The 22,432-nt window shown below is 51.9% G+C and overlaps 1 protein-coding gene and 1 long non-coding RNA gene across 11 annotated transcripts in view; one reads left to right on the top strand and one right to left on the bottom strand.

Moving 5' to 3' along the window:
• The window catches only part of Kif1a (kinesin family member 1A), an 88,338-nt gene that overhangs the window by 22,037 nt on the left and 43,869 nt on the right, over window positions 1–22,432 (top strand). For 6 of the 10 annotated variants that reach the window (XM_029476980.1, XM_029476973.1, XM_029476977.1 and 3 more), the window contains exons 3-19: window positions 2,895–2,971; window positions 3,870–4,049; window positions 4,635–4,700; window positions 5,413–5,591; window positions 6,692–6,803; window positions 7,897–7,974; window positions 8,658–8,723; window positions 9,435–9,452; window positions 13,113–13,188; window positions 14,533–14,611; window positions 15,490–15,632; window positions 16,100–16,126; window positions 17,395–17,528; window positions 18,818–18,897; window positions 19,189–19,264; window positions 20,906–20,985; window positions 21,411–21,517. In XM_029476980.1, coding sequence (XP_029332840.1) covers window positions 2,895–2,971; window positions 3,870–4,049; window positions 4,635–4,700; window positions 5,413–5,591; window positions 6,692–6,803; window positions 7,897–7,974; window positions 8,658–8,723; window positions 9,435–9,452; window positions 13,113–13,188; window positions 14,533–14,611; window positions 15,490–15,632; window positions 16,100–16,126; window positions 17,395–17,528; window positions 18,818–18,897; window positions 19,189–19,264; window positions 20,906–20,985; window positions 21,411–21,517 — 1,578 coding nt within the window. The remainder of the gene's footprint in view (window positions 1–2,894; window positions 2,972–3,869; window positions 4,050–4,634; window positions 4,701–5,412; window positions 5,592–6,691; window positions 6,804–7,896; window positions 7,975–8,657; window positions 8,724–9,434; window positions 9,453–13,112; window positions 13,189–14,532; window positions 14,612–15,489; window positions 15,633–16,099; window positions 16,127–17,394; window positions 17,529–18,817; window positions 18,898–19,188; window positions 19,265–20,905; window positions 20,986–21,410; window positions 21,518–22,432) is intronic. The other 4 variants (XM_029476984.1, XM_029477009.1, XM_029477003.1 and 1 more) reach the window with 1 other exon arrangement.
• On the bottom strand, window positions 11,944–13,109 carry LOC110305222. The gene is made up of 3 exons (XR_002379143.2): window positions 13,064–13,109; window positions 12,351–12,452; window positions 11,944–12,192 (listed from the first exon to the last, which is right to left on the bottom strand). It is a non-coding gene; the product is annotated as an uncharacterized LOC110305222 (long non-coding RNA).

Below are 22,432 nucleotides of genomic sequence, written 5' to 3'. Positions count from 1 at the left end.
CAATCCAGGTCACTTCTGAACCCTCTAGCCACACAGAGAAACCTCTGGGGTCTGAAGGCAACTGGATCTGCTCAGCACACACACCCCTCTCTCTGCTGTGTCCCTGGCTGCAGGGGGACATTCTGATTCCGAGAAAAGTGCCCAATTAATTTCTTTCTCCCTGCCACTCTGCACACTGCCCCACCCCCACTTTTGTCCTCCCCACCGGGTGGCCACCCCTGTGCAGGCCCCACAGACCTTGTATTGTGCAGCTTCTCTTGAAAGAGCCTGGCTCCCAGGGGCCCAGCCCTGGTAAGGGGTTGAAGGGATGGAGTCTTTAATGAGCTGATCCAGGGGACTGGCTTCCAGGCCTGCATGGCCCCATTTCAACACCCTCCTGGTTCCACAGGACAGCCCATTGCTTTCTGGCCTAATGGGCTCTGCTTCTATGAGAAACGGACTGTTGGGGGAGGGGTTGTTGGCACAAACATGCCTCTGCAGGTTGGCCTGGGGGCTGTGGTAGGCCTGGTACACTCTGGGAATCCAGGCCCTCTGGGCTATGTGAACTGTGCGGAGTCTCTTTCCCTCTCAGGAGCTTAGGCCCCATTTGCAAGATCGAGGAGACAGGTTGTTGGGAGCAGGAGCAAACAGGGCCCAAGCCCAGAGTTCTATGCCAGGTGGGCCCCACAGTGGACTCTCTTATAGCTTCAAATGAAGATTGCCTGCTACCCCATCTCCTCTGAGCTTGCACCCTTCCGATGTCCTGGGAGGGCCTCACTTCAGGGAGCTTAGGGTCGATGTGGGGTACAATGATGATGACTCCAATAAGAGTCAGGGAGGATGGGGACAAGCTCAGGCTTGTCCAGGAGTGAGGATGGGATCAGGGCAGGGAATTTGGGATTACATTGAGGACGAGATCCACAGTACCAGGGGTAAGGGAACAAAATGGATAGAGGGTAGTAGGGCAATTGTGTTGTAAACAAAGGGGTCCTGGCCTCCTCCTCAGGGTCTTCAGCTCAGGCTGCACTGAAGAAGGTACCACAATTGTTTCCACGGCACCGGCCTCATCTGTGCTTGGGTTCTGGCTGAGTTGAAGCCACTCTTCCTGTGTCACAGAAGGACACTAAACCAGGCCAGCTTGCTCTCCTGTCTCCTCAAGGCAGTCATGGTAGGGCACAAATGACCAGTCACTGTGTTCTCTCACTGCCTTCCAAAGGCCTAGGCTTGGAAGAACTCCAGTCTAGGGGCCTAGGTAGGGTCTGAGGAGAGATGGCTTCCAGTGATGCTTGGACCAGATGCTTGCCCAGAGCCTTGGCGGCCTCTGAGCTTGTTACAGCAGCAGAGGATTGCACGGCCATAGGGTGTTCAGCTTCCCAGAGTTGTCATGGCAAGTTGTGGAAGGGCCATTTAACTTCAGGAATGTACAGTGCAGCCACTCTGCAGGCTGAAGTCCAAGGGTAGTCTGGGTTGAGACCTCATGAGGCTGGGAGGGAGGATCTTCCCCAGGCCCGCTCTGAGCTCCTGGAGTGTTGATGGCTTTGGTGTTATAGAGGCCTTGCCCTGTTTTCCATCTTTATCATTACAGGATGCAGTGTCCTCCCTTACATGTATATGTCTCCAAATTTTCCCCTTTTGTAAGGATGGGAGTCATGCTAGAGCAGGGTCCACTCTGATGACATCGCTTTAATGAACTTCATTTGCAACGGCTCCCATCTCCTAGAAAACTCACCTTGACATACCAGGGGGTTCACTTGGAAGTCGGTACAGGTTATGGAGAACAGTTCAGTCATGAGGTGTCTTGTCCCTCCCCATACATCAGGAAGTCATCTTGGATGTAGGCTGGTGGGGTGTACCAGGGTACTCTAAGGGCTGTATTGTGATTCTCACTAAGAAAAACTGGTCCCAAATGGTCAGAGTCCTGGGGGTGTGAGGAACTTGGCTTTCCAGACTTGATGGTGGCTATGATTATTGGCCTATGTCCTTTATGGATGTGAGACCCCAGGACAGGGTCTGCATCTGGCCTGGTGTCCTCAAGTCTGCATCAACACAGATATTAAGTTTCTGATAGTCTGGGGAACACAACCTTAGGGTGTGGGAACCAAGTCCCTTCCTGGGGCCACTGAGCACAGGTGCCGTGGGTCAGGCCCATTGAGGATGGAAAGTTGTAGGTTATATGTGGGCAATGCAGGCTTCCTGGGCTACTGGGGTTCTCTCCTGGGAAACTTCAGGTTCTAGATGTGGGATGAATGTTGGACTCACTCAGAATTTGACCCAGGCTGTGGGACTAAGGGTGCTTTAGCCATCTGGATCTCTGGGTTGGGCTGAGGCTTCTGTGAGGAGGGAGGAGGAAGCAGACACTATGGTACCTCAAGAGGAACAAGTCAAGGGAGTACAACCCATGAGCTTGGGTTGTAACAACATGGCTAGAAGGCACTCACGGTCTGACAACAGGAGAGGAAAAAATTGTGACATCCTCGACAATTAGAACTTCTCCTGTAGGATAGTGCACATGTCCCCCACAGATGCCCAGATGAGCTGTGCAGGCATTAGAGTGCCTGCAAGAGATAGGACTTGGAATGTCACAGGGTGCCCTAGACTTTAACTGCTTTGGAGATACAAGTGTGCCAGGCAGGGCAAGTAGACCAGTAGGCTATAGAACCCTGATCTAGGGATGCTGGGGCCTGCAGTATGACTGTCACTAGAAAACAGGTGTGGCCTGGTAGAACCCTCTGGCATCTGTGAGTCCATCCCAAAGAGAGGGGCAAAGACTCCTGTGTGCCTGCAAGTGGGTCTCTGGTCCCACCTAGTTTGGGGGTCTGTCTTGCCTGTGACCCTCTGAGGATTAGGGTGCAGTCTGGATGGTTGAGATTTCATTGCATAGAATTAACCAGCTTTATTATCTGTGTCCCTTGCAGCTATTGTCAACCCCAAACAGCCCAAGGAGACACCCAAGAGCTTCAGCTTCGATTACTCCTACTGGTCACATACCTCGGTGAGCCGCATCTGGGGAGAGGCAGGCTGGTGTTAGTGAAAACTAAACCGGCCTTGGTCTCGAGACCTCCTTCAGCTGCATGCTCCCCTATAAATGGGATGAAGACTCTGCCCTAATCACCTGAAGGGTCACTCTGAGTTGATCACCAACCTATAAGGATCAGATCCTTATGCGCACAGCTATGACCTTCCACTGTGTCTTCTCCTCTTTCCAAACTCAGAAATCCCAAAGCTGAGCCCGGCCTGTAAGCTCCACCATCCCCAAATGCTGAGAGATGTGGACTCTGGGCCCTTCCCTCCCCAGCCCCCACATCCAGTCCACATCAAGCCCTGCCCACGTTCTTTCCACCTCTCCCTGGATCCTTCTGGAAACATGCAGTCCATTCCCTCAATCTCCCTGGTCTTTGTCTCTCTGAATGTGGTCCCAGAATTCCCCAGTACTCTTCCCTGTTCAGTCCTTCCTCACAGTTACACCCTTTGGCTCGACCATGTTGTTTTTCTGCCTGGGGAATCCTCTGCCCTCGGGATAATGTCCTGATGCCACAGGTCATCCCAAAGGTCCCTCAGCCCCTGAGCCCTGCCTCCTTTTAACTCTAGTTATTGCTAAACCCACCGCTGACTGTCATATGAACCGGCTGGGTTGAATTCTTACCTGGGAGTCTTCCAACGTACTCCTCACTCTGCTGTGATCTCTTTGTCCCACCCCTCCCCCACTCCTCAGCTCCCCCCTGTCTCGAATTTGTGACTCAGAGGACCCCTCAGGAAGCTACCCCTGTCAGGATTAGTATGTACCATAGCACAGCTTTTCACCTCAAGGCCCTGCCCCAACTTGGGCTCTGAGGACTCAGGTGCAGTTTCAGAGCCCATAGCCTCCTAAGCTACCTCTCTTCTCTCTGCAGCCAGAGGACATCAACTATGCCTCTCAGAAGCAGGTCTACAGGGACATTGGGGAAGAGATGCTACAGCACGCCTTTGAGGGCTACAATGTGTGCATCTTTGCCTACGGGCAGACGGGGGCCGGCAAGTCCTACACCATGATGGGGAAACAGGAGAAGGACCAGCAAGGCATCATTCCACAGGCATGGCTGGGGCCTGGAAAGGAGTGGGAGGTGGCCTGAGAGGAGGAAGGGTAGGATAGGAGGGAGGGAAAATGGCCTGGGATGGGTTGCAGGAGGCCAGTCTTTGAAGGTACTCAGTGGGGACATATACACAACTTAAGGCACTGGCAGGATAGATGTTCTCTGTGGGAGCTGTGATGACTGGGGTCAGGTGACTGGTGGCCTAAGGTGTGACCACATTCTTAGGATACAGATGGCTCCTCAGAAGCTACTCAAAGTTTGACCGTTCCCAGTCCTTTTCTCCTCCTGGTAGGAGATCTCAGGGTTCTGGGGCTAGCACTTGTCCTAGTCAGAGAAGGAGGAATGCTCAAAGGAGCAGTGGCCCCACCTTCTATGCAGATGAGGACAGGCAAACAGATAATCTAAGGAAGGGTAGATACTAACCAGGGGGCACTGGAGTAAGAAGACTGGATGCTTGCTTGGTTCAGGCCTTTACATTAGAATGTGCATTTTGGAGGGACCACAGGGGTCTGGTAAAACAACACCCTGCCTGGGTACAAGGTCACCAGTCCTCATCAGCTAATGTGTTTTCCTCCATCTCTGAAGCTCTGCGAAGACCTCTTCTCTCGAATCAACGACACCACCAACGACAACATGTCCTACTCTGTGGAGGTAGGACGCCCTACCTGCCACCTGATTCTGAGTGTAAATCATGGGAGTTCGAAGTGTGGTTGGCAATGCTTTTCTGACCTAAAATGAGCATCTATTCCTGTCACTCATCCACACAATGATTGTCCTCATCCCCACGTGGGAGTTGGTAGATCAGGGCTCAGAGGTGATGGGAAGTTGACCCCTGGCAGGTGTTTGTGGTATAGCTACATATTCCTTTCAGTACAGGAGCAGACACCACAGAGCCACAAAGCCTGGGCTATCCTGTGGCTGAGGTAGCCCCAGGGTAACCAACCACAAGGGCTTATGCTATGTGGCTAGTGTCAAGATGGCTCTCAGTGGGAGAGGACTGGGCAGATGAAAGTAGGCTGACCCTGGCTGAGTGTCCTTTGTGTACCCTACCCCTCTGGGAACCACTGTCCTGCCTTGGAGTCCCTGAGGGTGTAGCTTGGTCCTGTAGGTCAGTTACATGGAAAGAGAACTGGGCAGCTGGAGAAGGTTGACACTCACACTCATACAGAGCCCACAGTCTGGATTTCCTGTATGCCCTACCCAGAAATCAACCCTCTGTTCTGCCATAGAACCCTGCCACAGAGCTCTGCTGGTGCAGCCTAGCCTCACTTTGGGGGTTCTGATGGTACATCTCAGCCTCACTTTGGAGGTCCTGATGGTACAGCCCAGCCTCACTTGGGGTTCTGATGATGTTGCTCTGTAGGTCAGCTACATGGAGATTTACTGTGAGCGAGTCCGTGACCTCCTGAACCCCAAGAACAAAGGCAACCTGCGTGTGAGGGAGCACCCTCTGCTGGGGCCTTATGTGGAGGACCTCTCCAAGCTGGCTGTAACCTCCTACAATGACATCCAGGACCTCATGGACTCAGGGAACAAGGCCAGGTATGTGGGGTGACTTGTCCTCCTTAGCCACACTCTCCCCTCTTGCCCTGTCCTTATAGCACTACTAGCCTCACCTCATGATAAGTCAGTGTGGTGGCTCCCAAGAGGATAAAGGACCTCATGTGGCAGGCCACTGAGGACACACATCAGCTTGAGAGAGGCCTTGGTTTCCTCCTGCATGAGGGCTGCTCCTGGGCTGAGCATATGGGCTGTGTGGCTCTGTTACCTCAGCAACAGGACTCTGACAGCAATATCAATAGCTCCGAGGTAGTCTTTGTGCCCAAGGGCAGCTTTTCTGTCAAGCCTAGGTCTAGAAACTGTGAGGGTCATCATGGTGACCATAAGCAATCTACCCCCTTTTTTTAGCCTGGGACACTGGTCGCCATGATGGTCCTACTGACACATATTGGTAGCCCCAGATTGCTCAGGTGGCTGCCTTCAGCTCCTGAGGGTGTGTGCATGCGTGCCCACGTGCATGTGTGTCTCAAACTACCCCTAACAGCCCCTCAGGCTTGTTCATAATAAAGCTCCATAGTGCATGTAAGACTGTGACCTTTGCATACCAGAGATAGGTTCTGAGCTGTTGCCGTGAACCCCAACTTGGGAGATTCTATGAGGTTCTTGGCAGGTTGGGGCAGTGTTGAGACCAATCCCCCCACCCATCTCAGGCAGCCTCAGACTTTTTACCCTGAAGAGCCACTTGGATGGCCCCTATTACCTCCTGTGGGCTTTGGCTACTGGGGACATGGTATGCTCTTTGGGTTCTCCAGAGTCGCTGGGGGAACATTGAGATGGGTGATGGACACTTTTCCCTTCCAAGGGGTGTCCCCACATCAACACCTGTGAGGACTTCTGTCCAGTTGGGTGATATTGATTCTCAGTAGCAGGAAGCATCTGAGACACCATATCCCCTAATATTCATGACAGCATAATTGACAAACAGGTGGGAGCTGGGCTTGAGTTCTGGCAGGCAGTGTGGTCACACCCAGGTTGGGGAGTGAGTTCCAGTGACCTGGGTGAGCACCCTGGTACCTCTGGTAATGCTCAGACCTGACCCCCGGGTAAGGGGCAGATAATCTCAAGCAGCTTCCTGCTCCCAGGACTGTGGCGGCCACAAACATGAATGAGACCAGCAGCCGTTCTCACGCAGTCTTCAACATCATCTTTACCCAGAAGCGCCATGATGCAGAGACCAATATCACCACAGAGAAAGTGAGTGTGTAGCGTGGTCTGGGGGAGCAGGTTCCACCTAGCACGCTAACTGTAGTTGGGCCAGGGGTGGAAGGTTACAGTGGTGTTTATGAGCCCCTGGTACAGACTAGCAGGGCAGGGTCTCTCACTATCCCTGGAAAGATGGTCCTGGTCCACACTGGGAACAGGACATGTGGTGGGTAGTGTCTTCTTCAGCACCGAGTACCTATGCTGAGGGAACATAGCCCTGGCATCCCCCACTTCAGATGCCCCTCCGACAAGCGACTCTTTGACACATTCAGGGGATCAGAACACACCTGGTTGTTGTTTCCTGGTGTCTTTATCTTAATCATTCGATCCTTGGGCTTCTGGAAGGATATCAGGGACATTCTGAGCCTCTTGTTGGTCTCTCTGTCCCTTTGCCCGAAGGTCACCCTATGCAACATTCTCTCAATCTCTTGGGGACAGAGCTCTGTAGAGGAGCCAAGTAGGGTCCACATCAGTCACCGATAGTGTTGGAGACACCTGGCCCCGGTGTGATGCTCCCAACTATGTCCCCATGAAATACTAACAGCCTCAGGAAGAGAAGTCTGGGGCCACTTGAGAGGACAGGTTTCACTGCCAGGGTTTCTCAGAGATGGTCCCTCTTGTGTCCAATATCTGGTCAGGAGAGGCTGTGCCTTCCTTGGGTCATGTGACTGACTACTTCTCTGCAGGGAGCCTGGCCAGGGCCCTGTGAAGCAGCCAACAGCTAAGGCCTTTTGTGGATCTGGGTTCAAATTCAACCACAGGTGATTAGAGACATCTTGGAAAATGGATGATAATACCTAATTGAGTCGACCTATGTTGCCATATAGAACACCTGGCCCAAGGAGGCAGGGCCATGGGCCATGTGCACAGCTTCTGAAGAGGTGCTCAACTGGGATAGAACATTTAAAAAGCTGTGAACAGAGATGAAGAAGGAAACTGGGGCCATCAAAGATGGAAGGATACGAAGGAAGGGTGTGTCCATAGCTCTTCAAGTAGCTAACGAGACTATCCCCAGAGGGGCTGCAGCAGCCTCACCTCAGGGGCTTGCAGCAGGAGATTGCATTTGATGCATCTGTCATTTCAGGTGAGCAAAATCAGCCTGGTGGACCTGGCAGGCAGTGAACGAGCCGACTCCACAGGAGCCAAGGGCACGCGACTCAAGGTAGGGCCAGGCTATCACAGCCAGAAAGAGCAGTGAGGCCCAGAGGCCCAGTGTCCAAGCACATGCTGCTCCAGAGAGGGCTGGATAGAAAATCTGTTTGGGGACAGAGCAAGATTGGGCTACCACCAAAGGCAAGTCTAAACAGGATGGGGGTGGGTGGGTACATGGGCCAGAATCTTTGGCGTTCAGTCGACAGAATACCAATCTTCATACTCCAGATCTTGTAAATGAGGACAGACACCATAGTGTCCTTCACACTCCATACTTTCTGCTTCCCACACCAGAGGAGACGGGCTGTGGAGTGGCAGTGGCTGAGCTGGCTAGCTTGTGTCCTTGAGGCCATCGCCTCTCCAGAAACAATCTAGCATGTCAGGAAGGAGTGTCTTTTTTTTTTTCCACATCTTTGACTCATGTCATACTGTGTCAATTGGAAAGGGCTTCTGTGATGTACAGTGTAGGGATGTGCGGGAGATTAACTAGGGTGCTGGTGGAGCTGAAGCAGGAACACTGGACCTCTGACCAGCTACTTGGCCCAGAATCCTCTGTGCCTAGTGACCTCAGAGAGCAGTTTCAGGGCCTGGAGCCTCAGCCCCATGCCACACGGATCAATCCCCATGAGATCACGCTAGATCCAGAGACCTCAGGTGCCATCCACCATCCTGACCACCTTTCTTTACACACAGGAGGGGGCCAACATCAACAAGTCTTTGACCACCCTGGGAAAGGTCATCTCTGCTCTGGCTGAAATGGTGAGCTGGCTCCAGTCTTCTGGAGCAAAATTGGTGGGAGGGATTAGAGATGTAACCCTCACTGCCCCCACGGAGAAGCTGGACATCTTTCACACATGTTCTATGCTCTATCTTTGGAGAGGTAGCTGGGGTTCAAGGAGAAGCCCAGGCAGGGATGGGGTGAGTGCCATCAAGCTGAACATGAGACAGCAATCCTCGTTAGAACGTCAATGTCCTCACCCGTAAGACAGGGATGATGTGCCCTCTTCATCACCACGTGTCAAGGGTGAACATGTTGGTTAGCATCCTTGTGGGTTGGGTAGTACAGTGGTTAGCTCTGACTGCTGTTGGTCTGGTACAGGTGCTCCTCTAGAGGGAGCCCACGGTCCTTGGAGGTGAAGAGCTGGGTTTGACATGACCTACAATGTCTACTCACCATGACACCCAGGGAAGGATCCTACAGACTTTATCCTATTTCTGGAATTCTTAAGAGGACACAAAGATTGCTGTGAGACACCAGTCTGAGCGGCACACTCTTAACTTATTTGCCTGTCATGATAGGCTTAGGGTGGCCAGCTGTGTCTGAGCAAGGGAATGACAGATGCCCGGCAGGAGTTCAGGCTTCTGCCTACAATTAGTTCCTCAGGAGCCAGCCTGTCCTCTCTGCCCACTCTACCCTTGGCCCTAGCCTTGCTCCAGGTTCTCAGACTTGTTCTGTCCTTTCTTTTCCAGGACTCTGGACCCAATAAGGTAAGCTGATTTCTTTAGATTCAAGGGAGAGGGGTTGGAAGTGGGGTGCCCTTGACCCCCGCTCCCTACTATGCTAGTCTCAACTGGAAAGCCCATACCTCATTCATTCATTTGTAACACAGGAAAAAAAATGCCCTTTAGTGGGGGCCTCAAAGTGAAAATCTTCCATCTGGATGGATAGAAAGCTTTATAGAGAGACGCGATCTCAGGCGGAAGACCTGAGGACTGGCAAGGAGCCAGCCGGGCAGTGGGTTTGGCATGGAGTTGGAAGGCTGGTGTGAGCCATTGAGGTGGTAGTGTGCGTATGGTACTGCGGGGGACAATGCGGGACAATAGGAGAGGAGTGGGTGAAGCGGGTCAGATTATGTGAGCAAGTTTATGAGAAGGTAGGAGCTGTGTGGGGGAAAGAGGAGGAGCTGTGTAGGCAACTGTGAAATACTACACACGCGGCAGACTGCAGGAAGCGTGAGGAAGTGAGAGCGAATGAGGCTTACACTGGGTGGAGAGATACAGAAAGTGGTGAGGAACCATCTGAGGAACTGTGAGGGAAATGCCCGAGGCTCTTGGTGATAGACTCTGGCAGGGACTGACGAATCACGTGGATTTTGAGAAACTGTCTATGGAGGTGTGAGGCATTATGGGAAGATGGGATGGAACTGGGAAACTGTGGGGAGCTACGTAGCAGTTGTGTGAGGAGTCATCAGAAGTGTGGGTTTTGTGGGACTGTGAGAAGTCTGCGAGCGGCTTTGAAACAGTAAAAGTTTTAAAGAAGCGTAAGCGTGCGCTGATTCCTTTCTCGTTGCTGTAACAAAACCCCCCAACAACACCTTGAAAAAGGAAGCAGGCTGGAGAGTGTGGAGTGTGCTCAGAGTGTGGAGGTGCTTGTCAGCAAGCACGGCTGAGTTTGACCCTAGAACCTTTGTACTGAAAGCAGAGCCAGTTCCCATAGATTGTCTTCTGACTGCCACATGTGTGTGTACATGAATGAATGGATGGATGGATGGATGGAGGTTTTTAAATGGAGAAAGGAAGGGTTGATTTTGGCTCACAAGTTGAGCATATGGTCCATCACGGCAGGGAAGAGATGATGGCTCACAGTCTGAGGATAGGTCCATTGTGACAGAGGACAGATGGTGGCAGGAACTTGGGAAGCAGACAGTAATGAACACCGCAGCTCAGTGGTCTCCTTTTCAGTCAGTCCAGGACCCCAGCCCTGTGAGTGGGATACAGCACTCACTTTTATGTCCAGTCTTCACACTTCATTTAGCTCAACTAGAAACTCGGTCACAGACGCACCCTGAGATTTGTCTTCTAGATGTTTCTAGATTCCTTTCAAGTTGATGGTATTAATGATCATGCTGTGGCGTGTGAGAAACTGAGGACCCAAGAGATGAACTTTCTGAGGAGCTGTGAGAAATCAGGAAAGGGCATGGGGGCTCCTGAGGACGTGTGCCCGGGCTCTTGAAGCTTTGTGGGAAGAACTTTGGGGAAATTAATTATGTGGGCAACTGGATGAGCACTGGGGAGCCGTGTAGAAATATGTGCAGGGAAACTATGTAAGAAACCATGTGAAGAATTGTTTGAGGAACTATGAAGAGTTTGGAGAAAATAGGAATGGCGGAACCTGTGAGGGGAGATGTTACTAACTGCATAATTGCTGTGTAAGGTGTGTGTGTGTAAGGTGTGTGTGTGTATGGTGTGTATGGTGTGTGTGTTTGTGTGTGTACACATGGTATGCGTGAAGTGTGTGTGTGTGGTGTGTGTGTGTGGTATACAAGTTGTGTATGTGTGATATTTCTGTGTGGAATGTGTGCATGGTGTGTGTATGTGTGTTTGGTTTGCATGTGTAGTTTGGTGTGCATGAAGTGTGCGTATCTGTGTGTGTGCATATGGTTTATGTGTGTGTAGTGTGGTGTACATGAGGTGTGTGTATTTGTATGTGTGTGCATATGGTGTGTGTATAGTGTGGTATGCATGAGGTGTGTGTATTTATATGTGTGCACGTGGTGTGTATGATGTGTATAACTTATGGACACTGTGAAGACTGCATGCGAAAACTGAAAAATGGAGAACCATGTCGGGGATTCTGTGAGGGAACGGTTTGAGGTACAGTAAGAAGTTTTTTAGGGAAAAAGTTGTGTGAGAAACTGGGCATGGCTGGTGCATTGTGAGAACGGTGTGAGGAACCGGAATGGAGTGGTGCAGAACTCTGGGGACCTGTCAGGAGCTGCTTGAGGCATGGTGTGTTTAGCCATGAGGGTTGAGTGAGGAGCCGGGCGACAGTAGAGGACCTCATGGGAACAGTGACCAGCTGTGGGAGGGACCATGATGGAAAGAAACTTCTAGGAATGGAGGGAGTTTCTAAGCATCTGGTTGAGGAACAGAACCTGAAGAGGAAGCAGCTGATGACAAGGAGACGCCACAGCGGTCTGAGGACGGATGTGAGGTCTTTGGTCCACACTCAGAATCTGGCAGACTGTGATTTAATAGGAGGCGGTGCTCCGTGAGACTTGATCTGGACCATGCTCCGGCATGAATGGGGACTGGGAAGGAGGTGACCTGGCACAACAGTCGGCAGAGTAGAAGACCAGTGTAGCAGTGACCCAGGCTTGAGATGACAGAGAGAGCGAGCAGAGAGTGGCGGCCAGAGGATGGAATGAGAACCGTAGAGTCATGGGGGGATGGGGGGTGGGGGTGCTGGGCTCCTTGGCTGATGTGGCTGAGGAGTGAAGAGCGTATTCTGTGGAAACAAGAAGTACAGCATATGACTGAGAGTTCAATTTCAGGAACTAGAAATTTAAAAACCACACCAGAATTTTTCCCCCCTCATACTGAGTTTCCAAAGGCAAAACGGAAAGGGCCTGATGAGAATGAGCTTTGGGGGAAGGACCCTCCTACCTGATGCTCACAGAGAAGTCAGTGCTGTAATTCTGAAACCCACTTTGGCAGTGTGGCTTAAGCTACCCCTGGGAGGTAGTGGAGCTCGTCCTGAGGATTATCCTAAAGAACAATGATGAGCTGTGTCTGCTCCGGAGGAAATGTAACAACCCTTGAGATGTTATCTGTGGGCTTCCCTTAGAGTGGAGGCTCCAGGGCACAGGGGATGTGTCTGCTGGCCACATCAGATGCTCAACAAACAATTCTTAGAGAAATGCACGGTAAACTATGAGACACTGAACTAGTAACTTTGTATCCAGAGTTTACAAAGCTAACTCACTCACGGAGTGTCTGTAAGAAGCCAGGATCAGTCGTGTGGAGGATGTCCGTGATGGGAGGGGGCACAGGGAGAGCAGATTAGCAAGGGGGGGGGTCCTGAGGGACAGGAGGGAGTTCTGAGAGATAGGAGAGACTGGGTGGACTTGGGAGAACGCCATTAGTGGCAAAGACTTTTCACCCTGCTCAAAGGGGTTGTCCTGGCACAGTTGCCAGGTGATGTCAGAATTCCTGGGCTTGAGTCCAGTTGAGTGGCCCAGACACAGCAGGATGGGTGAGGGAGAAGCCAGAAAGAAGTGTTAGTGCAGCCTTGAGACCAGCCCAGATAGGAGTTGCCTGGAGGTGTCCCCCCAGGATTCAGGTGAAGTGTGGGGTGCCACTGAGAACATGGCACTTACCTCCTTTCCATTCCAATAGAGTCAGGGTTGACCTTGTGTGTCCCCACAGAACAAGAAGAAGAAGAAGACAGACTTCATCCCTTACCGAGACTCCGTATTGACATGGCTTCTCCGGGAAAACCTAGGTAAGCATGTGCCAATTCCCTGGTCGCTGGGTTCTGACTTTCACTCTGGGCTATGTCGGTCTCCTTGTGGGGAAAGAAACATTGCTCAGCCACAATGAGGCCTCTTGCCCTTTCTGGGCAAGTCCTAAGTAACCCTGGAAGGGACAGCGGGTTCACAGTAGAGCCTGTTCATAGTACAGCCCTTCTGGAAGGTCAGGGGCAAAGGTGGGTGAACCAAAGCAAGTCTAGGGGTCCAGAATGGCCCTAGGGAGCCACAGAACACATGTCCTTGTGTCTGTCTTCGTGAGTGAACTTGTTTATGACACCTGAACACATTCCAACCTTTCTCTGGACCTTTAGGTTTTTTTTTTATAACAGGGATGTAGCATAGCCCCTGATTCTGAGAGCCCTGCTCACCTGCCCGGACTTCAGGGGCTGACATTAGTCCTCTTGCTGCCTGAGTTCTAAGTTCAGACAGATGATGGAGAAATGAAGGCTGTTGGATGTATAGCATGGAACCCATTCTTTCCACAATAACCTTAGGGACCCCTCTGGATACATCATGGCTGGAGAAGTTGATCACTCGCAGTGATAAAGTGAATTTTAGGTGGGGCTCTCTGACACGTCACAGCTGTCTATACTGAGATCCAGCTCAGGCCAGCATCACATGTTATGGAGTGTATAGGGGCAGATGGGCCTTAGTGAGAGGACAGGAGGGTTGCCATAGTCACCTGGTCCTTCACCTGAGATGAGACCTAAGCAGCACACAGCCAGTTTTGGCCCTGGAGGAAGGTCTCAGGGAGAATCCCCTGATAGAGCCATTCTGCACCCAAGCCCCTCTCCTCTTACCGTCTTTGCAGGAGACTCACTGGAGAGCCACACCTTAGGGATGTGGTCCAAAGAACACAGCTATCTGAGGTCAAGCAGGCAAGAGCATAGGCATGCTTGGAGCATGGACAAGTGGCAGTCCTGCAGACTGAAGCAGGTGCAGTGTGTGACTTTGTCAGGACTCCTGAGGCAACTGACCTCAAGAGGATTCACTATCCAACACTCAAACCATGGGCAGCCTGAGAGCCACTGTTTCTTCCTCTAGTTATTACATACCCTAAGCTAGGAACCTGATGTTAAATATCAAGAAGGACAGTATTCCAAGTGGGAATGACAAAAATCAGTGGGAAGATATTGGTCAGAATTCTTGGAATAAATACCAAAAACAAACAAACAAAACCCCAAAACTCTCCCTGCTTTATCTCTGCTATAGGGGAAATGGTTGGGAAATGGCTAATGAGAAATTCACTTTCCTCTGTGGGCTTCATCCTCTCCACCTATAGCTGCTGTGTGTACGAACTGCTTGTCTTCCCACAGGTGGCAACTCAAGGACAGCCATGGTGGCAGCCCTGAGCCCTGCGGACATCAACTATGATGAGACCCTCAGCACACTGAGGTATGTTCTGCAGGGGGCCCATGCCCTTCCATGTTTCAAACTAAAAACACCAGCAAAAGGGGGTTCTTTCAGGGAGCATTCACTGGGAACACAGGCCAGCAGTAACTGTTCCGGAGTGCCAGGGTATCTGTGGGCTATGTATTATGTTATATTATATCATATCATTTATTATACTTATTATATTATATAATATATATGAGTATATATTATCCTTTAGGGTACATTTCAGGGCTGTAGGTTGCTGAGAGCCCTGTGGTACCAGTCTGGAAAAGCCATACTTCTGACTGTGAGAGTGGAGACTACTTTAGCAAATGAGGTCTAAGTATCTCTCCTAAGAGCCCTACTATGGGCTGGGCACCCTGGGCTGGGAAGCCTGGATACAAGCTTCTTGATGGATTGATTTGGGGATGCTTGGCCTCTCTAGAGTATATACTTTCTGTAGGAAGTGGGGTCTATGATATTCACATGTACTTCTGGGATGGCAAATAGCATGCTGATCTGTGACACACATGTGTGACCATTCTAACATACACAGGCATTTTGCACCCCTGTTCTAGATTTGTCCTCTCTACCCTGGACTATCAAATTCAGGTCCAAGGGTCTCAGTACAGGGTAGGACAGTACTCTGAGCCTTGGGTTCCTGCACCTTAATTTTCTTGCACCTAGATAGTCAAGGCATGCTGGGCTATCTCATCTGTAGGTCTTCCCTGGTCTGTGGTTCCAGAGGCTATCCCCTAGGGCAGTGGAGTGGGTTCTCATTCTGCTAACCTAGGTCAAAGATTTTCTCCCTAGCTGCTCTCCAGGTATGGTTCTGAACACCCCTGGGCCTTCAGTGTAGACTGAATCCCTCAATCCCTGCATCTTTTTTTGCTGCCCAGATATGCAGATCGGGCCAAACAAATCCGCTGCAATGCCATCATCAATGAAGACCCCAACAACAAGCTAATTAGAGAATTGAAGGATGAGGTGACCAGGCTGAGAGACCTGTTGTACGCCCAAGGTCTTGGCGATATCACTGACAGTGAGTGTCTGTGCCAGCCTGCCCTGGGTAGGGCAGGGGCCACAGACTCAGGGATCTTTGGGGCCTCACGCCCTCTCTCCTGGGGCTGCCTCCTACTGATGTCCTGCTGGCTGTAGCCACATTTGTCAGGAAGTGCTGAAGTTGCCTGAACCTCATTCCTCCTCCAGCTCCTGGGCAGAATGCCTCGGGGTGGGAGGCCTGGGTGGGTGAGGACAAGGCCAGGTTTTCTGGCCTTGGCCTGGATGGATTGCATGGTTTGGGTTTGGAGCTGGCCCAAGCAGGCCAGGGATTGTTTCCTGGAAGCCCACAGGGCAGCTGCAGTTTTGGGGATTTCTGTGGGTCCTATGTCAGTACACTGAAGACTCCTTTATCCTAAACTTTCGCTCTGTGAGATGGGTACACGAACCCTTGGGAGACAAACGGCTCTGTTTCTCTGTCTCTTCCTCCCCTGCCTGCCTTCCCCATAGCCAACACTGTGCCCGGAGGACCCAAATGTGTGTATTCCCCACTGCTGCTCTGCACCCCCGCTTTCATCCCGGCCATGGGGGCCACAGGGCAGCACGGGTGGGGAGGGAGACCCCACCGCCTCTTCTACCTCCCCTACTTCAGGGCTTTAAAGAGACAGTCCTCCCCCATCAGACTGCCTGGTGGTACATGGGGGATTGCATCTGCCTCCCAACCACATCCCTGGTTCATTCCTGTCTGTGTGGGAAACCGGGACAATAAGTAGGCAGAGCGCAGACAGAAATGGCTCAGGCTGGACTCCTGAGCACTCATGGGCCTAGAGAGGTCATATCTGAGAGCCCAGGGATTTGGAGGCCCAGAAGGGCATGCTATCTTGGCTCCTGGCCTGGACTTACCTCTGCCTGCTCCTGTTCTTGCTATCCCCACATCTGGATCCCTGGAAGTTTCTTGAGGCTGAACGTAGCAATGGTTGCTGCCAAGTGCCGCCCCACAGTATCTCCTTCATCCTGAGGCCTGGATCTTTAGGGTTTGCCTCCCCAGCGCCCCGTGCTGTCCTGTGTTGGCTGCCGCTTTGCTGTGTGTCTGCTTCTACTGGGAAGGGCCTGGCATCTCTCTGGGTGTCACAGCTCCAATCACCATCTTTAGGGGTGATGAAATTCTGGGGTGGTGGAAGAGTAGGGGCTCCTTCAGGAATGTCCTTCTCATGCACGCATCTTCTCCGGGTTGTCTTTGGGACCATTCTCTGGGTTCAGTGGGATGATGAATAGAGCCTGGCCTGCAGCAGATGTGCAGCCCATCTGCAGATGATGAAAAGGGACACTGGGCTGTAGGGAGGAGGGATGCCTGTGTGAGCTTAGGTGAGCTTTCTGGCCTCCGGTGCAGGAGTGCTGTGAGGTGGCTAGCAGTCATGGGCTTTGGGTGCAGGTGTGGGAGCTGCAAACAGCCTGAGCCAGAGGGAGAGAGGAGGGGAATGGGTGCAGAGGGACTGTGGGTGCTGCTGAGAGAAGAAGAGGGGGCCTGTAGGTCAGAGGCAGGCAAGTGGCAGGGGTGAGGGTAGCGGAGACCTCGCATGCGCCTGTCCTGAGCAGCTGGGCCAGGCTGCTGTGCCTTGCCTGTGTTCCCCAGTTCTTGCCTCCCCCTGTCCCCACCTCTTGCTTTTTCTCCCCAACTGCTTTTTCTTCTCTCCTTCTTTCTATCTCGCCTTCCCTTTAAGCCTTAGACATGTCCGACCTCGAGAACTGTAGCCGTAACTGTGGTGGGGCCGAGCTAAGCCAAGCCCCTAACAATCTCTCCACAGTGACCAATGCCCTGGTGGGCATGAGCCCCTCATCTTCGCTCTCAGCCCTGTCCAGCCGTGCGGCCTCTGTGTCCAGTCTCCATGAGCGCATCTTGTTTGCTCCAGGCAGCGAGGAGGCTATTGAAAGGCTGAAGGTGAGGCCCACCTGGTCCAGGGCACTCCTGGGTGGGTGATGGGCATCAGTCTTTGGGACAAGGTAAGCTTAGAGAAGTGAGGAAGCACTCTTGCTTGTGAGCTCTGGGAATCCCCTGGCCCCCCTCCCCACCATGCACAGCCTCACTTCCGAGGAATGCAGCAATATAATCATGGAAGTCTTTGGCATGGGGCCACCCTGGTACACTGTGCCAGAATAACTAGTACACTCAGGCATCAGGCTGCACGAGGTTCAGATAACAAACAAGACTTCTGGGCAGTAGGTACCTTTGAAGGTTCTTGAAGCTCTCTGGGTGGCCTTGACCCTGAGTGCTAGGAAAGGGCAGCTTCAGTGAAGAATGCCAGGCACAGGGTTCTCAATGAATCTTGAAACTGGTTGAGCTGGTACTGGAACAGGAAGCAGTGGGTTGTGCAGTGGCTGGGGTAGGGGTGCCCTACTCCATAATACCTCTAGGATGCCACTGCGGGTCTCAGCAGCTCTACCTGGCATCCTGCAGGGCTGTCTGCACCGAGAGGAGAGGTGGGTGTTCACACTGAGCCACTTCCAGGCTGGCTGTTCTTCCTCACCTATGTATTCCGTGGTCCCCAGTGCTGAGTGTGGCTAGCCCTGTAGTTTCCAGCCTCATACTCCTGCGAATGCAGTGTCTCCTGCACAGAGATCCCAGACCCTGGGCTGGACTCTCTGAGGGACCAAGGAGGCAAGGGACAGAAGCTCGTGTGAGGGGTAATATAGGGTGACCAATAAGCAAGGAGCACAATATTCCCGAGGTCAGAGACAGATGACCTACTAGAGACCTGGGGACCCACCTGAAGTATGGGGGCCCTCGAGGACATAGTGGGAAGGAACCCAGGGACAGTGCCATTGATAGGAAGTGCTGCCACACCCTGAGAAGAACTGTCCTGTTTGGGAGCTGCTTTCCAGTGCCTTTGCTCTCTCTTCCTCTCCCGACGTGTTTTGAGAGTCTTGATCTGGGGCATGTTCACAGGAAGAATCACGTCGCTTGTAGGTCACCTTGAACTCTCAGAATCTCACACGCTGGCATGGGAGATGCCTGGAGTTTGAACCCTAGCACTCTGAAGTCCCTTTCCTGGCTCCCCTGTATCCTTTGACATCCCTCCTCACACACACACACACACAAACACACACACACACACACACACACACACACACACACACACACACANACACACACACACACACACACACACACACACACACACACACACACACACACCCTGAGATCTCATTGTGCTCTGCTTCACTCCCCAGGAAACAGAGAAGATCATTGCTGAACTCAATGAGACCTGGGAGGAGAAGCTGCGGCGGACAGAAGCCATCCGGATGGAGAGGTGAGCAGCCTGAAGTGGGGGCACAGCCAGAGAGTCCTGGCCTCCAGCCCTGGAAACCCAAACCCCGGGTAAAGTTTCATTCTGGCCATGGGACAAATCTGTACTGTCTAACCTGTGGCCCTGGCCACTGGAGATCAAAGCCCTGAAGAACAGATCTCTGAGTCAACACAGTTCCACCAGTGGACAGTGCCTAGGCACTGCTAAGAGTTCCTGGTTGGTTGGTGGGTCAGGTGGGGTGAGGCTAATCCTGGGAGCCTCTGAATTTGTGCTGATTGCAGCTCTGTCTTCTAGGGAAGCCTTGCTGGCTGAGATGGGTGTGGCCATGAGGGAAGATGGTGGTACCTTGGGTGTGTTTTCTCCCAAAAAGGTAGGAGCTGGGCCATGGTACTGTGCCAGTGTGGTCAAGGTGGCACTACCTCTGGTGGATGACAAAGCAGGAAGGGCGTTCCTGGGGGCAAGGTGTAGCAGGATGGGGTTCTGGCCCAGGCATGGGTCAGCCTTAATTAGACTTTCCCTTGTGTAGTGGGTCATTCTGGTGACTGGGTAACATCACATGGGTCTCTGAACTGTCTGAGGTTTGGGTTGAATCCCTCAAGATTAGAACAAGATCTGGGAGTGATGCCCAGACTGGAGGAGGGGGTTTTTGCAGATCTACCTCCTGAGTTTATGCTGTTCCTGGAAGCATCTGGCCTTCCTTCCCAGAGCCGCTCCAGTGGCTGTATGGTAGAGAAGCGAACGCCCATGAAGATGGCACTGGTCCCCAGCCATAACCCGTTTCTAGGCCTTGTTCGTGTTGAAGAAAGGCTTCCTTGGGGAAGCAGAGTTAGACGTCTGGGCGTCTGAGAGATAGGGCCAAACCTAAAATCTGCCGTCCTGCCTTAGCGTGAGGCTGCTTGGGAGCAATGCATCAAATGATAGCTTGAGGTGGCAGGTTGGGGGACAGAGAGGTGTAGGTAGAGGTGTCCCTGTGACCCCTAACCAGGCCATGCAAGGCACCATAGGTTGTTTCACTGAGCACACAAAGAGGGGTTCATGTAACTTGCCCAAATGTGAAAAACATTATGTCAGAGAGCCTTTTTTTTTTTTTTTTGCATTACCCTTGGCTTTCAAGTCCCGTATACCAGTTGTACCAGTATAGATTAGTTGAGGATGATAGCTGCTGATGGCCAAGACTCTATACTCCTGTTCAAGAGTGTACTTGGATTTATAGTTTAGTGTGGCAGTGGCTCACTCCAGGCACCTTGAGGGAAGCACGAAGCAATCCCATCCTGGCACCTTTTCCTTGTTATAGAATCCTTGCTTGGGACATGGGTATAAGATGGCACCTAAGAAGCTTGTGGGGGAGGGGCTGAGGCAAGAATGATCTGGGACAGAAGGCAGAAGGTAGTTATCAATGGGTGTGTTTGATAGGTGGCAGACATCATGGCCTGGAGTTGGGAAGCTAACATACAGGTCATGGGTAGCCCAGCGGTAACTCCAGCAGTTGCCTCTTCCCAGGCCTCCAGGGAGATTCTTTCTTGGCCAAGGTCTTCATCCTACTTCATAATAGTTTCATTGGAGAGCCTTCAGTCCCCCAGGTTGGAATGAACTTTCTGGAGCCTAGAACTCTTGGCATAGAATACAGGGCCAGCCATCTAAGGGTTACCTTAGGTACCATCTAAACTTCACCTGGGGCCTTGCAACAACTGAGAACTGTGTCTCCCAGATCTCCTGGCAGCCAAGCTACCCACAAAATCCTCATATGCTGGCCCCACTGAACCTGCTATTACTGTCAAGATGGGCTGAGCCTGGGCCCAGAGCTTTTTTTGCCCTTCATTTTTCCTGACAATCTGAGCTTGGGGCTTTGGAGTTTGGGGTGCCCTATTAATGGTTCTCTGAAGACACCTGTCTCTCCTTCTCTGCCAGGATGGGGAAGGTACTATGTCCCCAACAAGCCCAGGTCTAGGAGAGTAGAGGACAGGCAGGATGGTCTCCTCTCTAGGAGAGTAACCCTTCTGTTTCTCTCTAGACTCCTCATCTTGTCAACCTGAATGAGGACCCTTTGATGTCCGAATGCCTCCTTTACTACATCAAAGATGGCGTCACCAGGTAGGGACTAGATGGGTCACCAGGTGGAGGGAAGGGTCACCAGCTGAGGGGGTGGAATCACAAGATGAAGGAGCCAATAGTCGTCTCCTGCCAGCTTGAGTCTAGTGGGTGGGGGAATGTGGGCACCTTCTTGCACTGGCCCCCATAAGAGCTAAGCTGGCTATCAGCCCTATGCAGCCTACAGTGCTTTTTCTAAAGTGCTTTTAGGGACCATCTGGATTTCCCTAGAGCTAGGCTGCACCGGTGGTCTCTTGACCACTTTCACTTCCTCATATTCCCATAGCACATACAGCCTGGTATTTAAAAACATCAAAAGAAACAGTTTGGCATCCCTGGGAGGCTGCATGGAGGAGTAAGCCAGCAGGGAGGGTATGCTGGGGGCTCTGCTGCCCTGCTTGCCCTGATGCCCCATGGTTCTTCAACAGAGTGGGCAGAGAAGATGCAGAGAGGCGGCAAGACATCGTCCTGAGTGGGCACTTCATCAAAGAGGAGCACTGCATCTTCCGGAGCGACTCCCGAGGAGGCGGAGAAGGTAGTGTTGATGTGCCTCCTCCTCACCCATCTCCATCCCATCCTGTTCACCAGGCTTCGGTGAGACCTAGTGGGTCAGCCCTGGCTGGGGAGAGGGGAGCCACCCACCCAACTTCCCGGCTCTAAGTGGATCCTGAATCATGTTTCTGGACTCTTGAGGACAGCTGAGTGGCACCCTCTATGAGTAAGGTGTTTGAGAAAGGCCTGGTTACTCCTGTGGCTAAGTTGCTGTTGCTTTGGGGAGCCAGCTTGAAGGCTGGACAGCAGGGACATGGTGGGTTGCTGGCACAAGGAGAATGTTAAGTATGTATGGGAGCAGGTAGTGTTGTGTGTAGGCAGAGAGACACTGAGCCACGTGCATTGAGCCCACGCTAGGGTTGAAGTGGTTTTGAGAGTATGCATGCTCTCTTGTCGGCTGGGGAGCAGCTCTCTATTTTCTTTGCCTGCCCACCACTGCCCTGAAGAAGATGGTGCTGCCTCAGTGCAGGGCCTACTGTGTTGATGGGCAGATACTGTCCATGCCTCTGAGAACAGGGCTAGTGCCCAAGGCAGAGGTCATCTGACCATCCTTGGGCCTGTAAATCCATTACTGAATCCCTGTCCAACTTGGCCACCTTGGGATGGTGGCCCTAAATGGTGCTTGGGACAATTGTCAATCCTAGATTTTCCAATCCATAAATCCCTTTCTCTCTCCTGTGTAGATGAGTCAAAGAGGTCTAGGACCTCTTGGGGACATGTTAGCCACTATTTCTTTTCTTTTCTTTTCTTTTCTTTTCTTTTCTTTTCTTTTCTTTTCTTTTCTTTTCTTTTCTTTTCTTTTCTTCTTTCTTTCTTTCTTTCTTTCTTTCTTTCTTTCTTTCTTTCTTTCTTTCTTTCTTTCTTTCTTTCTTTCTTCCTTCCTTCCTTCCTTCCTTCC

This window comes from Mus caroli, chromosome 1 (genome assembly GCF_900094665.2).
Source record: "Mus caroli chromosome 1, CAROLI_EIJ_v1.1, whole genome shotgun sequence".
Classification (NCBI taxonomy): Eukaryota; Metazoa; Chordata; class Mammalia; order Rodentia; family Muridae; genus Mus; species Mus caroli.
The sequence above is the reverse complement of the archived record's forward strand: the minus strand, read 5'-3'. Positions and strand labels throughout refer to the sequence as shown.